This window comes from Pantherophis guttatus, chromosome 4, assembly GCF_059756535.1.
Source record: "Pantherophis guttatus breed Tessera chromosome 4, ASM5975653v1, whole genome shotgun sequence".
In the NCBI taxonomy this organism is placed as follows: domain Eukaryota; kingdom Metazoa; phylum Chordata; class Lepidosauria; order Squamata; family Colubridae; genus Pantherophis; species Pantherophis guttatus.
The window spans coordinates 115382916-115402442 of record NC_142066.1 but is presented as its reverse complement, the minus strand read 5'-3'; the positions used below and the strand labels follow the sequence as shown (position 1 = coordinate 115402442).

Below are 19527 nucleotides of genomic sequence, written 5' to 3'. Positions count from 1 at the left end.
CATGTGTGCGCACACCGCACATTTGGTATGCACAGTGCATGCGCAGGCAGTGAACCGGTGGCAATCCGCTGAGGATTTCACCACTGCCTAAAGTAGTGTGAGATCACACTCCTGAAATCTTCCATACCCTTTGCAAAAGCTTTTGGCTCAGAGGACGGAGAGCTGAAGAAACTCAAGATCTTGCACCCCTGCAGATCACCATTCTCTGCAGCCAAAGCTTTTGGCGTGGAGAATGGAAGCCTTTGGGGACATGATCTTGTGCCCCTGTAAACCTCCATTTTCTGCAGCAAAAGCTTTTGGCATGGAAAATGGAAGCCTTCAGGATATTTTTCACTTCTTCAGACTCACCGAGGCTGCTTGGTGCTCCAAAAGCGGATCGGGTGTCCTGCGCAAACAGTCTTGGTGAGTCAGTCATGCTGAGCAGGGTGTGCTTCTCCTGCTCTGTCTCTGCTCTCACCGTTCTGCTATGGGAGCTCTGGGAGCAAACAAAGAAACCACAGCAGAGAGGCTGGAAAGGAGACAGCTCACTTGACCATGGAGATATTCGCAAAGGAAGTGAGTCTCCACAGATCTAGTGCCTGTGAAGACCTGGCAGGGCAGGATTGGGAGGAAGAAATTTTGGGGACCCTAGGGGAACATGAGGTATCTCAGTGGTTCAGAGGAGGGTTGGGTGATCTGAAGCAGGTGGCCTGTTCTAGCAGTAGAACAGCTCAATTTTACGATCTTTTTGCCACGGTTGTTAAGTGAATTACTGCAGTTATTAAGTTAGTAACACAGTTATTAAACAAATTTGGTTTCTCCATTGACTTTTCTTGTCAGAAGGTCAGAAAAGATGATCACATGACCCTAGGACACTGCATAATTATATGCCAGTTGCCAAGTGTCTAAATTTTGATCACATGACTGTGGGGATGTTGCATTTGTCTTAAGTGTGAAAAGGGGTCATGTCATTTTTTCCAGTGCTGTGGTAACTTCAGACAGTCACTAAATGAATGGTTGTAAATCAAGGATTTACAACACCTACACTTCAGTTTCTATTCAGTCACTAAGTTAATAGTTCCATAACTAGTTCAATCACTTTAATGTGTGTTTCAAACAATTCATACAAATAATTCTCATTCTTTTGAAATAACTCTTCCAGAATATATGTACAAATTCATACATGAATACATTGATTTTTGTGAACACAGTATAGTTACAGTGCATTGTATGCTTACTCATATACCAGATTTACTGTATATCTTCTTGGACTTACTTTTCCTTCCTCCAAAACCTGTTCTTATAAATTAATGGATTGAAATAATGTTATGGATCTGCTATTGCATGAAGAAATTATAGGAGGCACAGGCACCAAAAATGCTATTTTTGTATTTCAAGTTGTACATAATATAACATCCTGAAGTATAAGTGCATATAGCTTAATTCCCTTTTTATTTTTGTGCTGTTCGAATCCTAGAAATCAGTGTCATTTTGCAGATTGATCACTACAGGTAGTCCTTGGATTACTACCACTCGTTCAGCGACTGTTAAAAATTAGATGGCACTGAATAAGATGCATTATCAGTCCTCAAGGTTGCAGCTGTCACAGCATCCCTGCAATCACGTGATCATAATTCAGTCACCTGACCAATGGCTCAAAATTACAATGGTGACAGCAACCCACAGCAATGTGATTACCATTTGCAACCTTCTCTGCAGGCTTCCCCTAAGAAAGTCAATAGGGAAACCAGCAAGAGGTCACAAGTCATTCCCACAATTAAGACCCTATCAAGATTTCATAATTCCCGCCCATATATATTTCATAATGCCCACGTATGGCACCTGTATTCCATAGTGTCTACCTGTGGTATTTGCCTGCCTGTATTCCACAGTGCCTGCCTACAACTCTTGCCTGTATTTCTACCTGTTTGCCTGGGATGAGTTTGCAGTGCCTCTTTCTTTGTTGCAGCCATATGAGATTCTTACTTAACAATCTGCGGTCTGTATTTAATGATGGCAAATGAGGCTACTGCAATTGCTGTTGCTCACTGATGCAGTCATATGATGTCATGCTTAACAATCCCTGCTTAGTGACAGAAATTCCAGTCCCAATTGCTGTTATAACCAATTGCTGTTGGCCAATTTATGCAATTTACGCAATCCGTGGATTCAAGTAACACCAGATCACTATTATGCAATATCAAGAAAACAAGAACTATATAGATTTATTAAATTTTCTTTAATGCAATATGGTTAAATTCAGAATTTTACAAGCTGTAAGAATTTCTACTCTTGTTTATAGTGAATTTATAAAGGCAGTGAAATTTTTATAAAGTATTGATTTTTCAATACTTTCCCAATTTCTCTCCATTTAAAATAAGCTGCCACTGACTTGCCTACCTCTTTCAGTGTTTATGCCTACTTTCTCTTAATTTCTTTTCCAGTCTTTGCAGTCTTGCACTGCTGTCCTATTCCTGCTGCTCTGTGGGGACTCTGTCCTGAAAATTGATTTTTGCAAATTGAGGTGCAGGAAAAAAAATCCAGTGTGCTTTAGGGTAAATTGCTCCTTTGAATTAACAAAATGATCTAGGAACAAAATTAACAAAATGATCTAAGAACAAAGTAACATCACTCATCACACAATTATGCTTGTCCAATCTATCCCCTGATAAAATGGGGCTATATTACTTTTTGGATGGACTTGGCCCTTGAAAATCCCTCAACCTGATTTGCCTGTTGATTAGCACAGACTTGATTTACTTGAAAAAGGATAAATTAGCCTGCTTGAAAACTCCATCAATTTGATCTATCAACTGGCTAATATGGAGTTGAATACCAAAGCCTACATAAACCTATCTTCTCACTTGGCTAGGTATTTTGTATTTTTAGTTCTGCCTGAATTACATCAGAATTTTGGTGATGGCATTGCCATGATCACAGAACACTTTCTGCATGCTATTTCAATTCTTCCTAATGTGGATTGAATGTAAAACGTAAAATCCAAAATGGAAATTAATATTCATTGCAAAAAAATAATAATTTGTAACTCATTATATCTGGGTAAAATGTAGTCCAAGGAAGAGATGAAAGCAATATGCAGAGTGATAATGTGAACTGACCCTCCTTGCAATTAAGTTAGAGTAATTTTGAAATGTAATAAATTATTTTGATAATGATTATGATTAATAATGTTAAAAAACAAATAACCCATTATGATTGTAGTAAGAATTCAGGATATTGGGTCTCAGTTGTGAAAAAGAAAAGTTATCTCTATTATATGATTTTTTTTCCCAATTATTTTTGATGGAGAATAAAAATACTTGCCAGTAAATCACTGAAAAAATTAATTTTTATTACCTTGCCAAGGCAATATTCTTAACAATTCCGCTTTGTATTTTGTTCCTTAGACAACAGAGAAGGTATGACTATGTTCTTTACAGGAGACATAAAGATATTTACAAAATACAAATATAAGAGGTGGTTCTAGTTTTCACTGACAAACTTGCTAGGCTGTAAAGGAAGATATACTCACTTTTTAAAATCAAGACAACACAATTAAAGTGTTTATTGTGCTCCTTTCTTGACTGTTCATTGTTCTTTTTATCAGTTACAATTATTTTAGCTTAGCTGTTGCCAACAGTTGAGCAGTATTTCACACACAATGAAATTTTGATTTATGGGAAGCTTTTTAACTTATTATAGAATGTTTTCTGTTGATCATTGACCTGTTTGGCATTTGAAGTTCATTCAACAGCCCTGTTTCTGACACAGGGTCAGAAGCCATAATATGATTTGTTTAGTTTAGGCTTAATGAAATTGTGATCCCTCTGTAATTTGTACACCATAATTTATGGCTTATTGTATTGTGTACACATCATTTTGTCTTATTCAACAAATCAGTTGAATTGCTTTAGTAATCCAAATGGAAAATAAATCCCAGTTCCACTGTATTCTGCGTGGTTAGGACCAGGGGTGGGTTCTAAATTTTTTTACTACCGGTTCTGTGGGCGTGGTTTATTTTGTGGGCGTGGCTTGATGATCATGTGACAATTCTTTAGGATTTAGCAGAGGTATTGGTCTACCAGACTTTTAACTGCTTGCAGAGCTGTACCTGTCTGCCCATTTATTTTTGCAGGCACTGGTCTACTCATTTATTTTTGCAGGCACTGGTCTATCCATTTATTTTTGCAGGCACTGGTCTACCCATTTATTTTTGGAGGCACCGGTCTACCACCGGTCTGCCTTTTACCACTGATCAGCTGTAGGCCTTGCGGCAAGAGTTTAAACAGTTTTTTTCCTTATAGCCCATCAGCTGGGACTCAGGAGGCAGCAATAGATTGGGGATGGGGCCAAATAAAAGGTAAGAATAACGCGGGAGATGGATGGGTGGGCAGAACCGGTTTGGTGATGTCATATTGTCACCGCTACTGGCTCGGCCAAATCGGGCCGAACTGGGAGGAATCCACCACTGGTTAGGACTCACCTTGAATACAATTGAAATGAAGCAGGGACAACTGCTTTAACATAGTGTTTGTCCAGAGTACAGAGATCTACTTTGTATGTGATTTTAGAGACTTTAGTGCAGTATTTCTCAACCTTAGCAACTTTCAAATATATGGATTTCAACTCTCAGAATTTTCCAACAAGCCTTGTATGTGCTGGATGGAGAACTCTGGGAGTTAAAGTCCTCACATCTGAAAGCTGCCATGGTAGAGAAACACCACACTAATAAAAGTTGTGTCCAGTTGTGTCCAACTCTAGGGCACGTTGCTTATATCCATTTCTTGGCCAAAGAAGCCAGCGTTATCTGAAAATATTTTCCATGGTCATGGAAATAACCTGAAGCAATGGCTATATCCCGAAGGCACATGGAATGCTATTATCTTCCCACCGAAGTGATACCTATTAATCTACTTGCATTTGCATGCTTTCAAACTGCTAGGTGATAAGCGCTGGGGCAAGAAATGGGAGGTAACCCTGATGCATGGCGCTCAGTTCACAAATCTGGGTTGTCAGCTGACAAGCTCGGCATCTTTAATTGTTAAGCCATCACACCAGTGGTGGGATTTAGCAGGTTCGCATAGGTTCAGATGAACCGGTAGTTAACTTTCTGAGCAGTTTGGCAAACCGACTGTTGGAAGAAATCTCTTTCCAACAAACTTTTGTTTTTCCTACTTTAAGGGATTAATCCTGTCAGGAAGACAGGAAGGCAACATTCTGGTGTGCCTGTCTATGTTGTTTCTAGCCTGCTTAAGTGTTTTCCGAAACTACCTCTGAGTTAAGCCTTGTTACATTGTAATAGCTTAATGGTTCTTGGCAGTACGCCCAGACTTTCTATAGCCTGAGCGGCTTCTCTGGATATGTTTTTTTCCTTTGCTGGTACTTTTATTCCAGGGCTTGAGAGGAAGGACTGGTTGGATTAACAGCTATTTACATAAGGGTTGGCATAGCCATAGAAGAAATGGCTGAGAGGCAGGATGCAAGCTTGGCCCATTATCTGATTTTTTATTGCCTTTCTAGGGGCATGTGATCTTTCCTTAAATCTGGATGATTTCCTTAAGATACCTTGTGAAGTGAGTGAGACCAGCTGGTATCTTTAAGTGGTGCAAATGGATCTAATGATTGCTTCTCCTGGGTGGGAAAGGTGCTTTGTCAGTTCATTGAGCACAGGAGTCCTTTGTCTATGTGGATTCTTCAGACATCCAGGACATGGTTGCCCCAAAGGTGCTTTTTTCAAGAGGCAACTGGACTTCCTTGGTTTCCAGAAAGTCCAGTTATCTTTGGGACAGGAGTCTCTTGCATTGCTTCTGAGTGGCCAAGGCCATAATTGCTCACTGATAGTAAGTAGATCCTCCTTCCAATTCATTTTAGTTTTCTCTCATGATAATAAGGCTTAGTAAGATGGCACCAATTGTAGAAGGTTAGCACCCGCCCTTCTCCTAGAAGAATGAAATATTTTGAGAAATATTAAAAAGGAAAAATATATTTCCCTGGATGAGAAATGTAGAAACATGTTTTCTCAGAGGGAGAAAGCAGCCCCCACCTTCCTTAATAGCCCACAGCAGATGTGGGCTTATCTCTTAAATCAGCACTTAAGAGATAAAGAGATAGATAGCAAAAATTCCCTGCAGCAAGACCTGAACAAAGAGAGAATGGGATTAGCCCTCACTCAAGCACAAAAACAGGAGGAAAGACATTAAGACACAATAGGAATTGCCCAACATCCTTTCAGGACACAAGCCTCTTCATTACATCATCTCAGAGAGATGTGGTTCTGCTTCATCATTAAACCATCTTTTCAATCAGCCTCCATGTTTCCAATGTTTTTCTCCTAGCTTGGAACTGAACCAGATGGATATTTCTTCCAACATAGGTTTGAAGCTTACTTAGATATCTGTGGCATGTACTAATTTTGTGATCCTGGCAAGTTTGGGATGGCAGAGACTTGAACCTGGGTCCCCTATCTACTTTGTTAATTTGTCTCTTTAGTTTGACATTTTGTAGCCCAAATATGCCCACCCACTTTCTGAAGAGCTTAAATGACCTCTTCGCTAAAGGGTTTCACTTTATGAGCTAGACCTGGCTGTATTTTAAATATTTTAATTCGCACCCTTCCTGATTTGTAACTCTGGGTTGCAGGTATTTTTGAGGAAAAGAAGGTATTCAGACAGAATGGTTTAGATTTTTATGATGGCTCTGACTATTTGTGCCCTGTTTTTGCGAAACACAGGCTCATTTTTCACAAAAATGGGATGCGCGGGGCGGGGCTTCACGAGGCCAAAAATGGCTGTATTCAGTGTATAAGACACACCAACATTTCCACCCTCTTTTGGGGGGGAAAAGTGTGTCTTATACTCTGAAAAGTACAGTAATATGTTTTGCAAACCCTGTTTACCTACTGTTTTTATTTATGCTGTTTTAAAAGAAGTTGCTGTTTACTTTTGGTATAAATGGTCAGATTGGGTAAAAAAGACTACAGGTAGTCCTTGACTTATGACCATAATTGAGCCCAAAATTTGTTACTGAGACATTTGTTAAGTGAATTTTGCCCCATTTTATGACTTTTCTTGTCTCATTTGTTAAGTGAATCACTACAATTGATAAGTTGGTAACCCGGTTATTAAGTGAATCTGGCTTCCTCATTGATTTTGCTTGTAAGAAGGCAACGGTGTCAGACTTCGATGCTATCTCAAAATAAATGAATTTCCAAACTGCCAATCTTTAAGGAAAACTTTTCTTTAATTGAGCACAGCCACCGGATCATGACTCGATGCGGACAAGACTGACCTTTTGCCCCCCAATCCCTCCCTTTCCGATCCCCAAATGTCTGCTTCTCATTAGCTGTCTTCCAAGTCATTCTTCAGACTTCTTGTCACGTCATTTCCCAGGAATGTCTCCCCCCTTCATTTCCACGACAACCGGACATCAAAGGGATTTAGCAGGCAGAAGTTCAGAGCTTCTCTCTCTCTCTCTCTCTCTCTCTCTCTCTCTCTCTCTATGCCAGCGAAACGCTGACATCGGGCCCCTCTCCCTTCACTCTCCCAGCGGGGCCTGCGTGAGATAAACAACAAGTTTAGTACCTCACCCCCTCCGAGGGGGTACCCCACCCCCTCCCGGCTTGTCCAGGTGATCTGCATGGAATTTAGCTATGAGGTGGTCAACTTGGATGTTTGTGCTCTGCACCCAGGAAGCTTCTGACAAGGGGTAGCCCTTCCACTTAATTAAGTACTGGAGGTGCCCTCTGTGCCACCTCGAATCGAGAACTCGCTGTACTTCATAGTGGGTCTGGCCTCCAACAATTAAGGGCCATGGGGGATCACGTGGCACTGTCCTTAAAGTTGACCCTACTACAGGCTTCAGGAGGCTACTGTGAAAAACGGGGTGTATCCTCCCTAGTAACCGGGGCAACTGCAATTGTACTGTAACCGGGTTGATTACTTTTACTATTGGAAATGGCCCTATGAATTTCAGCCCCATTTTTCTGGTCGGGAGTCTGAGTTTCAAGTACTTGGTGGAGAGGTAGACCTTTTCCCCCACTTCCTCCCTTTCCGATCCCCAAATGTCTGCTTCTCATTGGCTATCTTCCAAGTCATTCTTCAGACTTCTTGTCACGTCATTTCCCAGGAATGTCTCCCCTCTTCATTTCCACGACAAGCGGACATCAAAGGGATTTAGCAGGCAGAAGTTCAGAGCTTATCTCTCTCTCTCTCTCTCTCTCTCTCTCTATGCCAGCGAAACGCTGACAAACGGTTTGCAACGGAGATCACATGATCTTGGGACACAATGGTGATAAATAAGGACCAGTTGCCAAGCATTTGAATTTTGATCACATGATCATGGAGATGCTGGAAAGATGATAACTGTGAAAAATGGTCATGTCACTTTTTTTTAGTGTGGTTGTAACTTTGAATGGTCATTAAGTGAACTGTTGTAAGTTGACTATCATACTGAAATGGAAGAAAACCTCTCAGAAATATTTTTTGTATAGTTATATGGATGAACAAGCAGAGAGCAGTTTTCACCACTGAAAACTAAAAGTTGCTTTATATTGAGTAATGCCATTGGTCCACTTAGTCCAGTCATTGTCAACAATGATTCCTATTAGACTTTTGGAATTTACATTTTATTACCTTTATTTGGATATGCCAAGGAATTAATTTGACATATGACAACATGGAAAACATGGGCTCCACCACTGAGCTTTACTCACTCTAAAAAGGGGCTTTTTTGGGTATGAGTTTTGATATTCAGTCTTTAAAAATGACTAACATTTGTATAGCATGTGAAATGCTGCAAACAAACATATAATTCTTGCTAATTTATTACATAACATTTAAATGTTTGAAATGCAAGCATACAGCATTTGTAGGTGTTATTTTCCTAGTGGATTGTACATTAGGAGGCGGCTTTCAGGTGTCATGATCTGGCTAGTATGTTGGAAAATATTTGCAAGAGATATTCCTTTGCATGTTTTTTAGGCGGCACCTTTAGTTCCTTTCTTTTTGGAAGTGTGATCTGCATATCCTTGAGTATATACTATGCAACGCCTTCATTTCAGTTTGATTTATACTTTGTGAGAGATTTATGGTCAGAATTGATTAGCTAGGAATAGGACTCCGCTCTAACCCAATCCAGCTTGTTTGATTAACCATTGATAGTCCTGGGGTATATTCACAAGTGAAGTCAATGATATTGCTCAGCATGGAAAACTAATGTTTCTGATCATCATTAATGTGGAAGGCACCAGTTTTTAACGGAATGCACAATTTATTCAGATTAGGCTTTACTTCCAACACAGATAGAAAATTAAAAACTGTCGAATATGCCCTTGTGAAAGCATGTTTGCTTTCACAAAGGCATGCTCTTCACAGGCAAGCAGGTCCATGAAAAAAATGCAGCTTAAGAAATAAGTAAATTTAAGTAAATGCAGTAAGGGAATGACTGAGGAAAAGGCACCAAATGCTTAAAAACAAGCCAGTACTAATTATGTTTTTTTGTTTAATTAAAAACCGAAGGGGGGGCAGGGTTGTGATAAAGTGGCCTTTTTCTCCTTCAGGGTAGCGTCGGTCAGGGACTTGGGCTTCTCCCTCCGTCCACTCCACCGTAGTAGTATGTTTGGCCTGCCGAAAGGGGTCCTGGGTGATTGCCCAATCTGAGTAGTGCTCCTTCGAATGATTGACAACTGGGTTAGGCCCGCCGCGGTGCAAGAGCCAGAAGCCGAGGCTGCTGCTGTTGTTGCGTGGGTGGACGCCCACTTGCCTTGCCTAAGGGTGTCTTGCTCTCCACCCGCTAGTTTTCTAGCAAGTTGGCGGATCCCTGAATCTATCACTGCGCGTATCCGGCTTCTGGCAGAGGCGGGAAGGGAGAGGAAGCCGCGATTGCTGCTGCTGTTATTGAGGCCAGAGGAAGAGCAGCGAAGCCAGCAGTAGTGACTTCTCTCACCTTGTGGAGGTGTGTTATTTTGGGCGGGTGAGAAAGAGAAGGAATTGGGCGGTAGTAAAAGTGAGAAGTAGCATAAAGGATAGCATTGGACGGTGCTGGGGGGGGGTGGTATGTTGCGGGGGCGGGATTTGAGGACACCGTACAGGCACAGAAGAGTTGCCCTGAGTAGTGAGCCGAAAGCGGAGGACGTGGGGAAGTGCAAGCTCAGAGTAACGCAGGCAAATTGTGCACGTGGGCGCCCTGTTGCCGGAAGAAGGATCTGTGCCGGGGCTTGCAGGCTCAGTTACTGCTGTCGGAAGAGATGTTTGTCCGCGTTGAATCTCAGAGGTGGATCCGTCCGCTCCTTCGGGGCGGTCGACGCAGCTCTCTTTCTGGATGGAGGTGTGTACGTTGTTCCCGCGCGCCCTTTGCTCCTTGGACGCCAAGATAATGAGTAGGGCGGGAATTGCATTTCAAGGCTAACACGCGGCGGGTGTGGATTGTTAGCGGGTATAAGGGACAGGGCTTGGCCCTTTGCTCACAGTGTATCCGAACAGAGATGGGGGAGCTGAAAATCAGAGATCGGTAGCCGTGAGGTATGCTTGTTGATGGGTTGGGAGGGAAACGCCGAAGCTTAACCGTTTTCAATTTTAATTATATTCCTTTGGCTATTCCACTGCAGACGGTGCAAAAAAATACTAATTCTCTTTGCCTTGAACTTGCAAACGCGAACTGCTAGTAGCAGCGTTTATCTTTGGCAGGACTGCTGCGCCTCATACATAACACACGGGCGCCTCTAGATTTTTTGGGGGAAAGGATTGCGATTAATTTTCTTTATTTCCCTTTCTTTGGAGAAACAGTCTTTGTTGTAGCAGGAAGGGCTTTTGTAGCCTTAACCTTTGTGTGCTGCTAAAACGTTTGATTGTTGAATTTCATAGCTTCCTCCTTCCTCATCTTTCGTGCATGTGGTGCGTAATATTTTAAGTTATGAATATTTCTGGGAACCTCATTTAAGAGCACATTGACCTGCCATATTCTCCTTTTTCTTGCTTTCCCCAGGTGTGTGTAGATCTCAGATGTATCTCCAGCACTTTGCAATTTAAACTACAAAAGGAGAGACGATCGTTTGGCACTCATCTCTTCACATCTTTTTTGTCAGGGAGAAAAAAAGGGAAAAGAGAAGCGCAATCATCATCACTGAGCTGCTGCAGGAGGTGGAGAAGGAAAGGAAAGCAGGAAAAGCACAATACTGTATTGCTTCTTTAGAATCAGATGGCGGAGTTTGGCAGCAGAGGGGGAGACACTAGTGGGGGTAGAACAACCTCCTCCCCAAATTTGGCACATGGAAAGGTGGCTTTTAAAGCGGGTGATGGGGAAGGAGGAGGAGGGGGCAGTGGTATTGCAAGAATCCACTTGGACAGTGCTCGGAATGGGGTCTCCAATGGGGATTGTGCTCTAGCAGGAAACAGAGAACACATAGACTCTTCTGAACCAGGCAGCCCTGCTGTAGAGAGAGGATGTTCCAATCTGCACCCAGAAGGCAAATCTGGTATTCCCAAGAAAGCCAGCATTATCAAGGTAAGACAATATATTTTTAGCTTTTATTGACTTGGAGAAGATAACTTGCTGGGGATACAAAATGACCCTGTACAAGTCAGATTGCCCTGATCACTCAGTGTCATAAGCAGTCTGATTGCTGATAGGCAGAAGCCGCAGCTGTACAGGCCAGGAAAGACGTCACAGTCCCAATAACAAGTTTTGTTTATATAAATTAAGAAACATTATCTCTGTAAAATGTTCTTGACAAATTAGTTGATGGAACTGAAGGTAAATGTTGCTGGGGATACAGAATGATCCTGTGCAAGCGACCTTGTGTAAGTGAGGTTATCCTGATCACTTAGCGGTATAAGCAGTCTGACTGCTGATTGGTAGTAATTAAACTGTGCAGGCCAGGAAAGATATCAAAATTCCAATAACAAATTTTGTTAATATGTTGTATGTTTCTTAATTTAATACAAAGTCTATCTACAAAAGGTTCTTGGCAAATAAATTGTATTCTCAGAATGGATGTATTCTATCCCAGAAAAGTGTGAAATCTATTCATTTTACAAAGATTATAGATTAAATAGTTTTTTGCTGATTATAGGGGCTATTAGATGCACCTGTGCAGAACAGTTTTTCCTCTTGCTGACTGATGTACAGCAAGTCATGAACATGGGGGATTAATGACGTGGGTAAGAGAAAAATATAGAATGCTTTCTTGAAGGTGACAACATATCATTCAGGAGATTGACAGCATTAGAGATGAGACATTAGTATCATATAGAGAAAAAAATAAAATGTTTCTATGTGCTTCGTTTAAATATAGAGAAAGTATACCCCAAAAAAATCCCAGTTAAAACAGCCTATTTGCATTTATTCCATCCTGCCTATTTGGTGCAGAAATGAGCTGCACCAAAAATTACATTAAATAGGATTCTATATGGAATGACATATATATCAGTACTGCAATCAGTGTTATTTCTCTAGTTCTTTAGGAGTAAATGTTTTGTGCAGTCTTAAATTCTATTTCAAAATCTTGTTTGAAATTCAAGGGAAGAACTCAAGGACAGGCATTATTGCATCTACTCTTCCTTTAGAGAGTGGCTTTGTAGACCGTTAAAAACCCACAACACAGTATGTGGCAATCTGTAGTAAAGTTTTTCTACAATGCTAAGTTTCTACACATAGACAATATGATTTTCTACGCATACACAGTAGTCTATGTTTGTGTATAAGTATAATCTGATTTTAGTTAAGAATGCCAGAGGTTTTTTGACCTAAGTCCAGATTCAAATATTCCAGATATCATTAAACGGGGATATTATAATTTGTGCTATGTTGCATGGTTTATTAAATGTATTTTTTTAAAAATTTGATTTAATTTATATGCCGCCCTTCTCCGGAGACTCAGGGCGGCTTACAATGCGTTAAGCAATAGCCTTCATACTTTTGTATATTTATACAAAGTCAGCTTATTGCCCCCACAATCCGGGTCCTTATTTTACCTACCTTAGAAAGGATGGAAGGCTGAGTCAATCTCAGTTATATTTTTTTTAAATATTCATTTTTATTTGAAATACTGTTTTAACCTAAACTATAAATTATTTGGAAATAAGCTAAGGATCCACACTGGTATACAAAGATGAACTTTGCCTTCTCTGTGTAATTGTTGACATTAAATTACCCACCTATCTAGCAGTCAGTGCAAAACTGCATATTTCCTTTAACATTTTTAGGACATAATTGCTTGACAATTTCTGCATATAATATAAGGTTATTTTTGTATTATCTGTATAGCTGTTGTCATTACTTCATGTGATCTGAGTTTCAGTGCTATTTTAGGTGCATTGGCTCATTCTTATTTTGGACTAGAGTGTTCTTCTTTAGAGCCAAATCTTATATATATTTACTTGGAAACTAGCCCAACTAGGTTTAGTGGAGCTTACTTCCATGTAAATGTTATCAGCATTAAAGCTATATGAATTTTATGTGAGCCATATCTTGGAATTTCATAATCATATACATGGTATATTAATATCTATGCAAAATTTTTGAAAACTTTTCTTCCTTCTTAATGCGCTGTTTATAGATATCTATATTCAGGATTATTACGCTTAATACAAATGCATGGCTACAGAGCAGAAATACATATTCACTCTAAAACTGTTATTTTCCAAATTAAAGTCAGTAATATATATTTCATGTGGTATGTGATATTATTTTCAATATATATGGTGGCTAATGCAGAAATCTACCGTATTTCTTCAAAAAGAAGGCTGGGTCTTATTTTATTTTGACCCCAGAAAAAACGGCTAGGCCTTCTTTTTGGAGGGTTCTAATTATTGACTCACCTCGTGGTGGTGGCACCGATAGCTCCACCCAGCAGGAGCCTGCTGCTGGTCCACTTCTGCGGTCGCTTGCTGCCACTTGCACACATCACTCCAGCTTCAGTGTTGCCTTCAGATGCCTGTCGGATAGAGCTCCAGAAAAGCCCTCTGCAGCCGATAATAGAGCTCCAGGTTGATCCGGAGCTCTGTTATTGGCTGCAGATGCTTTCCGGCAGGCATCTAAAGATAAAACAGAGGCCAGGGTGATGCGTGCAAGTGGTGGCAAGTGGCTGCAGAAGAAGGCAAGGCAGGTGTCAGGGTTTGCGAGGCCTGGTAAATAGGGCAACTCTACCCCCCATTCTCACCCTAGCTTATTTCTTTTACCTGTTCCTCATCCCCACCCCCTGTACCCCGGGGTGGGCCGGGTCTTAATTAGAGCTAATTTTGTTGATGGGGCTTAATTTGATCGCATGCGCTCAAAAACGTGATAGGGATTCTTCTCAAGGTGAGTCGTCTTTTTGGAAAAAACACGGTATTGATAAAATGAATAGATTTAACAAATGTAATAGGTACATATTTTTAAAATGGTTCTATCATTTGATTCTATATAATTTCCCCAAATTATATGATAAACATTGATATTGAAATAAATCCATATTTATGTAAATAATACATGATGCTGTTACTTTCCTGTATACAATGTGTTTTTTAAAACATTTGTTATCTTTTTGATTGAGAAATACATTTTTCTTGCTATCTTGTCTCCTACTGTTGCTCTACTCTTAAATTTAATTTTGTCCAAAGGCTTCACTACAGTTTATTTTGCTTTTGTAGCTGAACTTAAGATTTGGCAAAAATAGTCCAAGTTGCAACAGGAGTGTTTCGTCTATTTTCAGTTAGCTTTAAAACCTGATTATTGTTAATTTTAGTTGCATGTATAAAATCCTGACTTAGACTAGGTAGTATTTCTGAGGGGCCCTCTAGGTCTTCTCAGGGGCCCTCTAGGTCTTAAAGTAAAGATAGTTCCTGCTTCCAAAAAGCTAGTCTCTGTGTTAGTTTTCTGTGGTAGGCCTCACCTGTGTTGCAATTCTCCATGTCCCATTTGTAACCTCTGGGTATCATGTGATTGTGTACCATTTGGTACATCCTGATTGCATCCAAGTCTTCAGTGCAGTAGACAAAGCTAAATGGAAACTTGTAAGACTGCATATTCAAGCTCTGGTTCTTTTTAGGATGTTGCTGTAGCTGCAAGGATGCAGATACTTGATGCTAATCCATAACCATGTTTTACTTATAGTGTATAAGGCCTTAAACTGCTCAGGACCAATTGACTGTTATATAGTTTATTTCTGAGTTCATCTGGATAGATCCTATCTCCTGTGGATAGAATTATAAAATGTCATCCTGTAATTGCTTATAGGCTTAAATTCTGGAATTCTCTCTCCCCTGAAATTCTGCATGAGTTTGGAATAATGGGGTTTATTTACTGCTTTTCTTCACTTTCCCCCATTCTTTTCTTTTAAAATATGGTTTAAATGCATTGTTACTATTTTGCATTTTATATTTTGTAAACCACTTTGCTTTTTTATAGGAAGCAGTATAAGGTAATGAATCTGCTTTTTCATGTGTTACAAAGTGGGGAAGTTGTAGTAACTTTGGTGTTTGTAAATACATATATTACAGATAGTACTTTTTGTACTTTATTTTTTTTATAAAGATTTTTTTCAGTTTCAATTTCTCTATATAAGTTTAAAAGTATATGTTTTGTTTGTATTATGAACATTATTTTCTTAAATATTGACAGATCTGTTGACAAACAAAAAGGTTTTTTTCTTTCTCGATTTGTTAATGTCTCCCTTTTTTGTTTTCCAATAATATTGGTACCTATGTTGGTCAGAATAGTCTGCTACATAATGCAAATAATATATCTGCATTGAGTTCATGTTATTAATAAACAATGTTTTTAGAAATGCATATACTGCTTTATCTCTAAGAGAATTTATTCTTAAAATGGTTGTTTTAGACTCATTGAGAATATAACAAAGATTCTCCCCCATCCCCACATCTAAGAATCGTTATTGAAAAAGCTTTATTGTTTTCTCTATTAGTATTTATTCTTTCCTAAACATAGTGGATATTTTCAGTGTCCCAAAAGGAAATGAATGGATACATTTGGTGATTTAACTGTAAAATGCCTTCAAAATTTCAGTTTATATGTCTCAGTTTCTGAGAAATAGTACTTCTGTGCATTTCAATGATAAATTTACAATTGTGTACTATGCAAGTGAAATACAAGGCAGAGGAGAACTAGGAGAAGGTATATTTCATGAACTGAATTAACTCTTATCCATTGTTCTCAGAATGTTAATGAGGAAGTAAGATAAGATTTTATGATTCTTCTATCTTTAGGAGAACCAATAATCTGTATTTCATTTAAATTGCTCAGGAGATGGTCTACTCTTTTCTTCTTTAATCCATTATGAGGATAATTGTGTGAAGTATGTTAGATTGAAAAGAAAGTTCTATGTTATGTTGTGAGCTTCAAGTCTAAGAACCTTCAGACCTGTCTCTGTTTTCCTCTAACTATCATAATTTAGGAGTAAAGGTAAAGATTCCCCTTGCACATATGTGCTAGTTGTTCCCGACTCTAGGGGGCGGTCCTCATCTCACTTTCAAAGTCAAAGAGCCAGCGCTGTCCGAAGACGCCGCTGTGTTCATGTGGCTGGCATGACTAAATGCCAAAGGCGCACGGAACGCTGTTACCTTCCCACCAAAGGTGGTCCCTATTTTCCTACTTGCATTTTTTACATGCTTTCGAACTTCTAGGTTGACAGAAGCTGGGACAAGTAATGGGAGCTTACCCCATTATGCGACACTAGGGATTCGAACCACTGAACTGCTGACCTTTCGATCGACTTAGCCGATCGAGAGTCTTAGCACTGAGCCACCACATCCCTCTAATTTAGGATTAAGTATCTACAATACAACTCCATTTGGTGAGGCTAATAGGGGATCAGATTTAAAGTTCCTGGAGAGTATCAGATTGCCTATTCCTGTTTTACTTCTTCATTAGCTGTTTATTTTGTGCACTATCTATCAAGATTGAATGAAAAGTCTCCCGCTCCATAACTTTAGTTGAAGCAGATGAAGCAGAAAAATCTTTAAAATTAGCTCTTTTTGTTCTATTAAGATTTCTAGAGTAAAGATCTTATCAGACTATTTATGACCATAACCCGATGAGTTTGGTTTAGAAAAAGAAAGCTACTACTTTTTGATGAAGACTAAATGAAATAATATTATTGAAATAATACTATTACAGAAAAAAGAACAGTGATGTAAAAAGAAAATGTGTTATTTTTTTAAAAAATAACCTAAATCTGGGCACCAATTTAAGAATAGTTTGGCAAGTAGAGCCTTGCCAAGGTAATACTTTAGTTAAAATGAATTGCCAAAAGAAAACACAGGGTTATTTTGAATGAGATAAAAAGAACAATTACAGAACTATTGAAGAAAAATAAAACATGAAATAAAAATGAATGGTGCAAAGCAAAAAAAAAAAAATTGAATTTGTGAATAAACCAGGGAAATAGTTGCCATATAAACTAAAAAAAAATATTGAAACTTCAAGAATTTCAAAGATACTATACTAAGGAATAATATGATGGTACAAGAAGCATTTTGTCAGTTATTTTAATTTGTACAAAGGATATGGTTTCTGTGTGCAAAATAGATATTTTTTAAAAAATCAAAGAATGCAGCAAAGCAAAGACCAATTATGAATGGATCTATGACAACGAAATGTTTCTGAAATGATAAAAAAGATTAAACTAGAAAAGAGCTGGAATAACATGGAGCCTCTAATTAATGAATGTTTTGGGGGTGAATATTTGCAAATTTTGCAAAATATGAATTTTAATCAGGGGAGGAAAGATACCTGAGATGTGGAAAGATGCAAATATCCAAAGAAATTGAATCCTTTTTACAAACTATTTACCACACACTTGTGCAAATATTATAAAGCCTTCCACAAAGAACTCCACTTGGTCTCTTCACCCTGGTTTTGATGGTTCTTTTCACTTTTAAGATTTTTAAAAAGTTTCTTTTAATCTCACCTTTATTACTTTTATAAATAATTCAGGGTAGCAAACATACCTAATATTCTTTCATCCTCGTATTGTCCCTCAACAACAACACTATGAGGTGATAGGCACTAAGTCGCCCAGCTGCCTTTTGTGTCTCTGCCAGGACTCAAAAGCACAATCACCTAATCTGTAGTCCAGTGATTTAATTGTTAGAATAAACCGGCTCTTCTTTTTCATTTAATTCTTCAGTTATTACTGCTTTTGTTTACAAAGTATTCCTTCAATTTTGAGGAAGAATGAAAGTTACATAGTAGTAGGTCTGGACTATATGGAGGAACAGGTAAGACCATGGTATTCGATTTTGTTAAATGTCTATTGAGTGAGTCCTGAGGTATGAGGCCTAGCACTCTCCTGTAGCAAAATTTATTTCTTGTGCTTTCAAATATAAACAAAGTGTTTATATTTTTTTAATGTTGCAATGTAACACTAAGTTGATGCCAGGTTCAAGGAAATCCATGTGAATAATGTGTATCCCCAAAACTTTACCACAAGTTTTTTTTAAATTAGAGCCTGGGATTTGATTATTTTTTCCTGCAGGTGAAGATTTGTAATCATATTTGATAAACTGACACATAGTTTTTGAGTCATAATGATGGGTCCATGATGATGGACCCATCATCTTTGGTTGTCACAAAGTTGTGAAGAAATTCCTCATTTTTACTTTCGTAGTATGATTACTGACAAATTTCAGTTCTCAAAGCTTTCATTTCTGCTGTCACATGCAGTGATCTATCTTACAAACATTTCCAATAATATAGCCTATACTTTCCTGTGAAATGCTGAGCTTAACAACAGTTCCCCTTTGATTGATCCACTGATTGTCCTTTACCAGTTTAATGTTTCTTGTTGATTGCTATGATAGATTATATGATAGATGTATGCTTGATCATACAAATCAGTGCTTTCTGGTTCACCATCTGTACATTTTTTGGCCCAGTCATGCACAGTACTTGCATCAACAGAGCCATTATATAAACAGCCTCCATTTAGCACTGAATATCAGTTGGAGGGACTCCTTCAATTGTAAAAGATTCAGTCATGATGCATTGCATAAAATCATACGACTATTCTTATAGGGTAATATAATGTATATGTTCTGATATTTAAGTCTATTTAAAGAAGCTAAGGAATGTTAATCCTCTTAAGGGTCACTGATTAAGATATTAAGAAATGAATGCTATTGCATTATTATATTACAATAAAATACCGTAATACAAATATACTCTACAAATGATTCTACTGTATGTATACTTGCTATGATAATAAGATAACAAAATTTGGAATTTCCTATTTTTTTATATCTACAATACCAGAAGAGATCTTTGTTATTTTAAGATATAGTTAAAAATGGTTAAAGATGAGCTAACAGGATTGCATAAATATAATTCAAAAGCAAAAATATAATTTCATATTTTTATGTTACAGAGATAAAGGTCATTTAAAAAATCCTGGAAGCAAGTGATATGTTGTTCTTGTTATTTTTTTTTTGTTCTTAATTGCCTAGAATTTTTAGAATTGTTTTATTGACTCTTTAATATTTTAAGAAGTTGCAAAATCAGTTACTACGATTTATAGAAATGTTTTGTTGCAGCACTGTATTATAACAAAACTGGAAG

General features: G+C 38.5%; 1 protein-coding gene across 5 annotated transcripts in view; it reads left to right on the top strand.

Annotated features, from left to right (window-relative positions):
- PLCL2 (phospholipase C like 2) overlaps window positions 1-19527 on the top strand; it is a 164998-nt gene that overhangs the window by 37231 nt on the left and 108240 nt on the right. For 2 of the 5 annotated variants that reach the window (XM_087892590.1, XM_087892588.1), the window contains exons 1-2: window positions 10069-10302; window positions 10960-11478. In XM_087892590.1, the coding sequence (XP_087748716.1) occupies window positions 11173-11478 (306 nt within the window). In that variant the 5' untranslated portion in view covers window positions 10069-10302; window positions 10960-11172. Of the gene's footprint in view, window positions 1-9638; window positions 9931-10068; window positions 10303-10959; window positions 11479-18000; window positions 18192-19527 lie in introns of those variants that run through there. The other 3 variants (XM_087892587.1, XM_087892589.1, XM_087892591.1) reach the window with 3 other exon arrangements.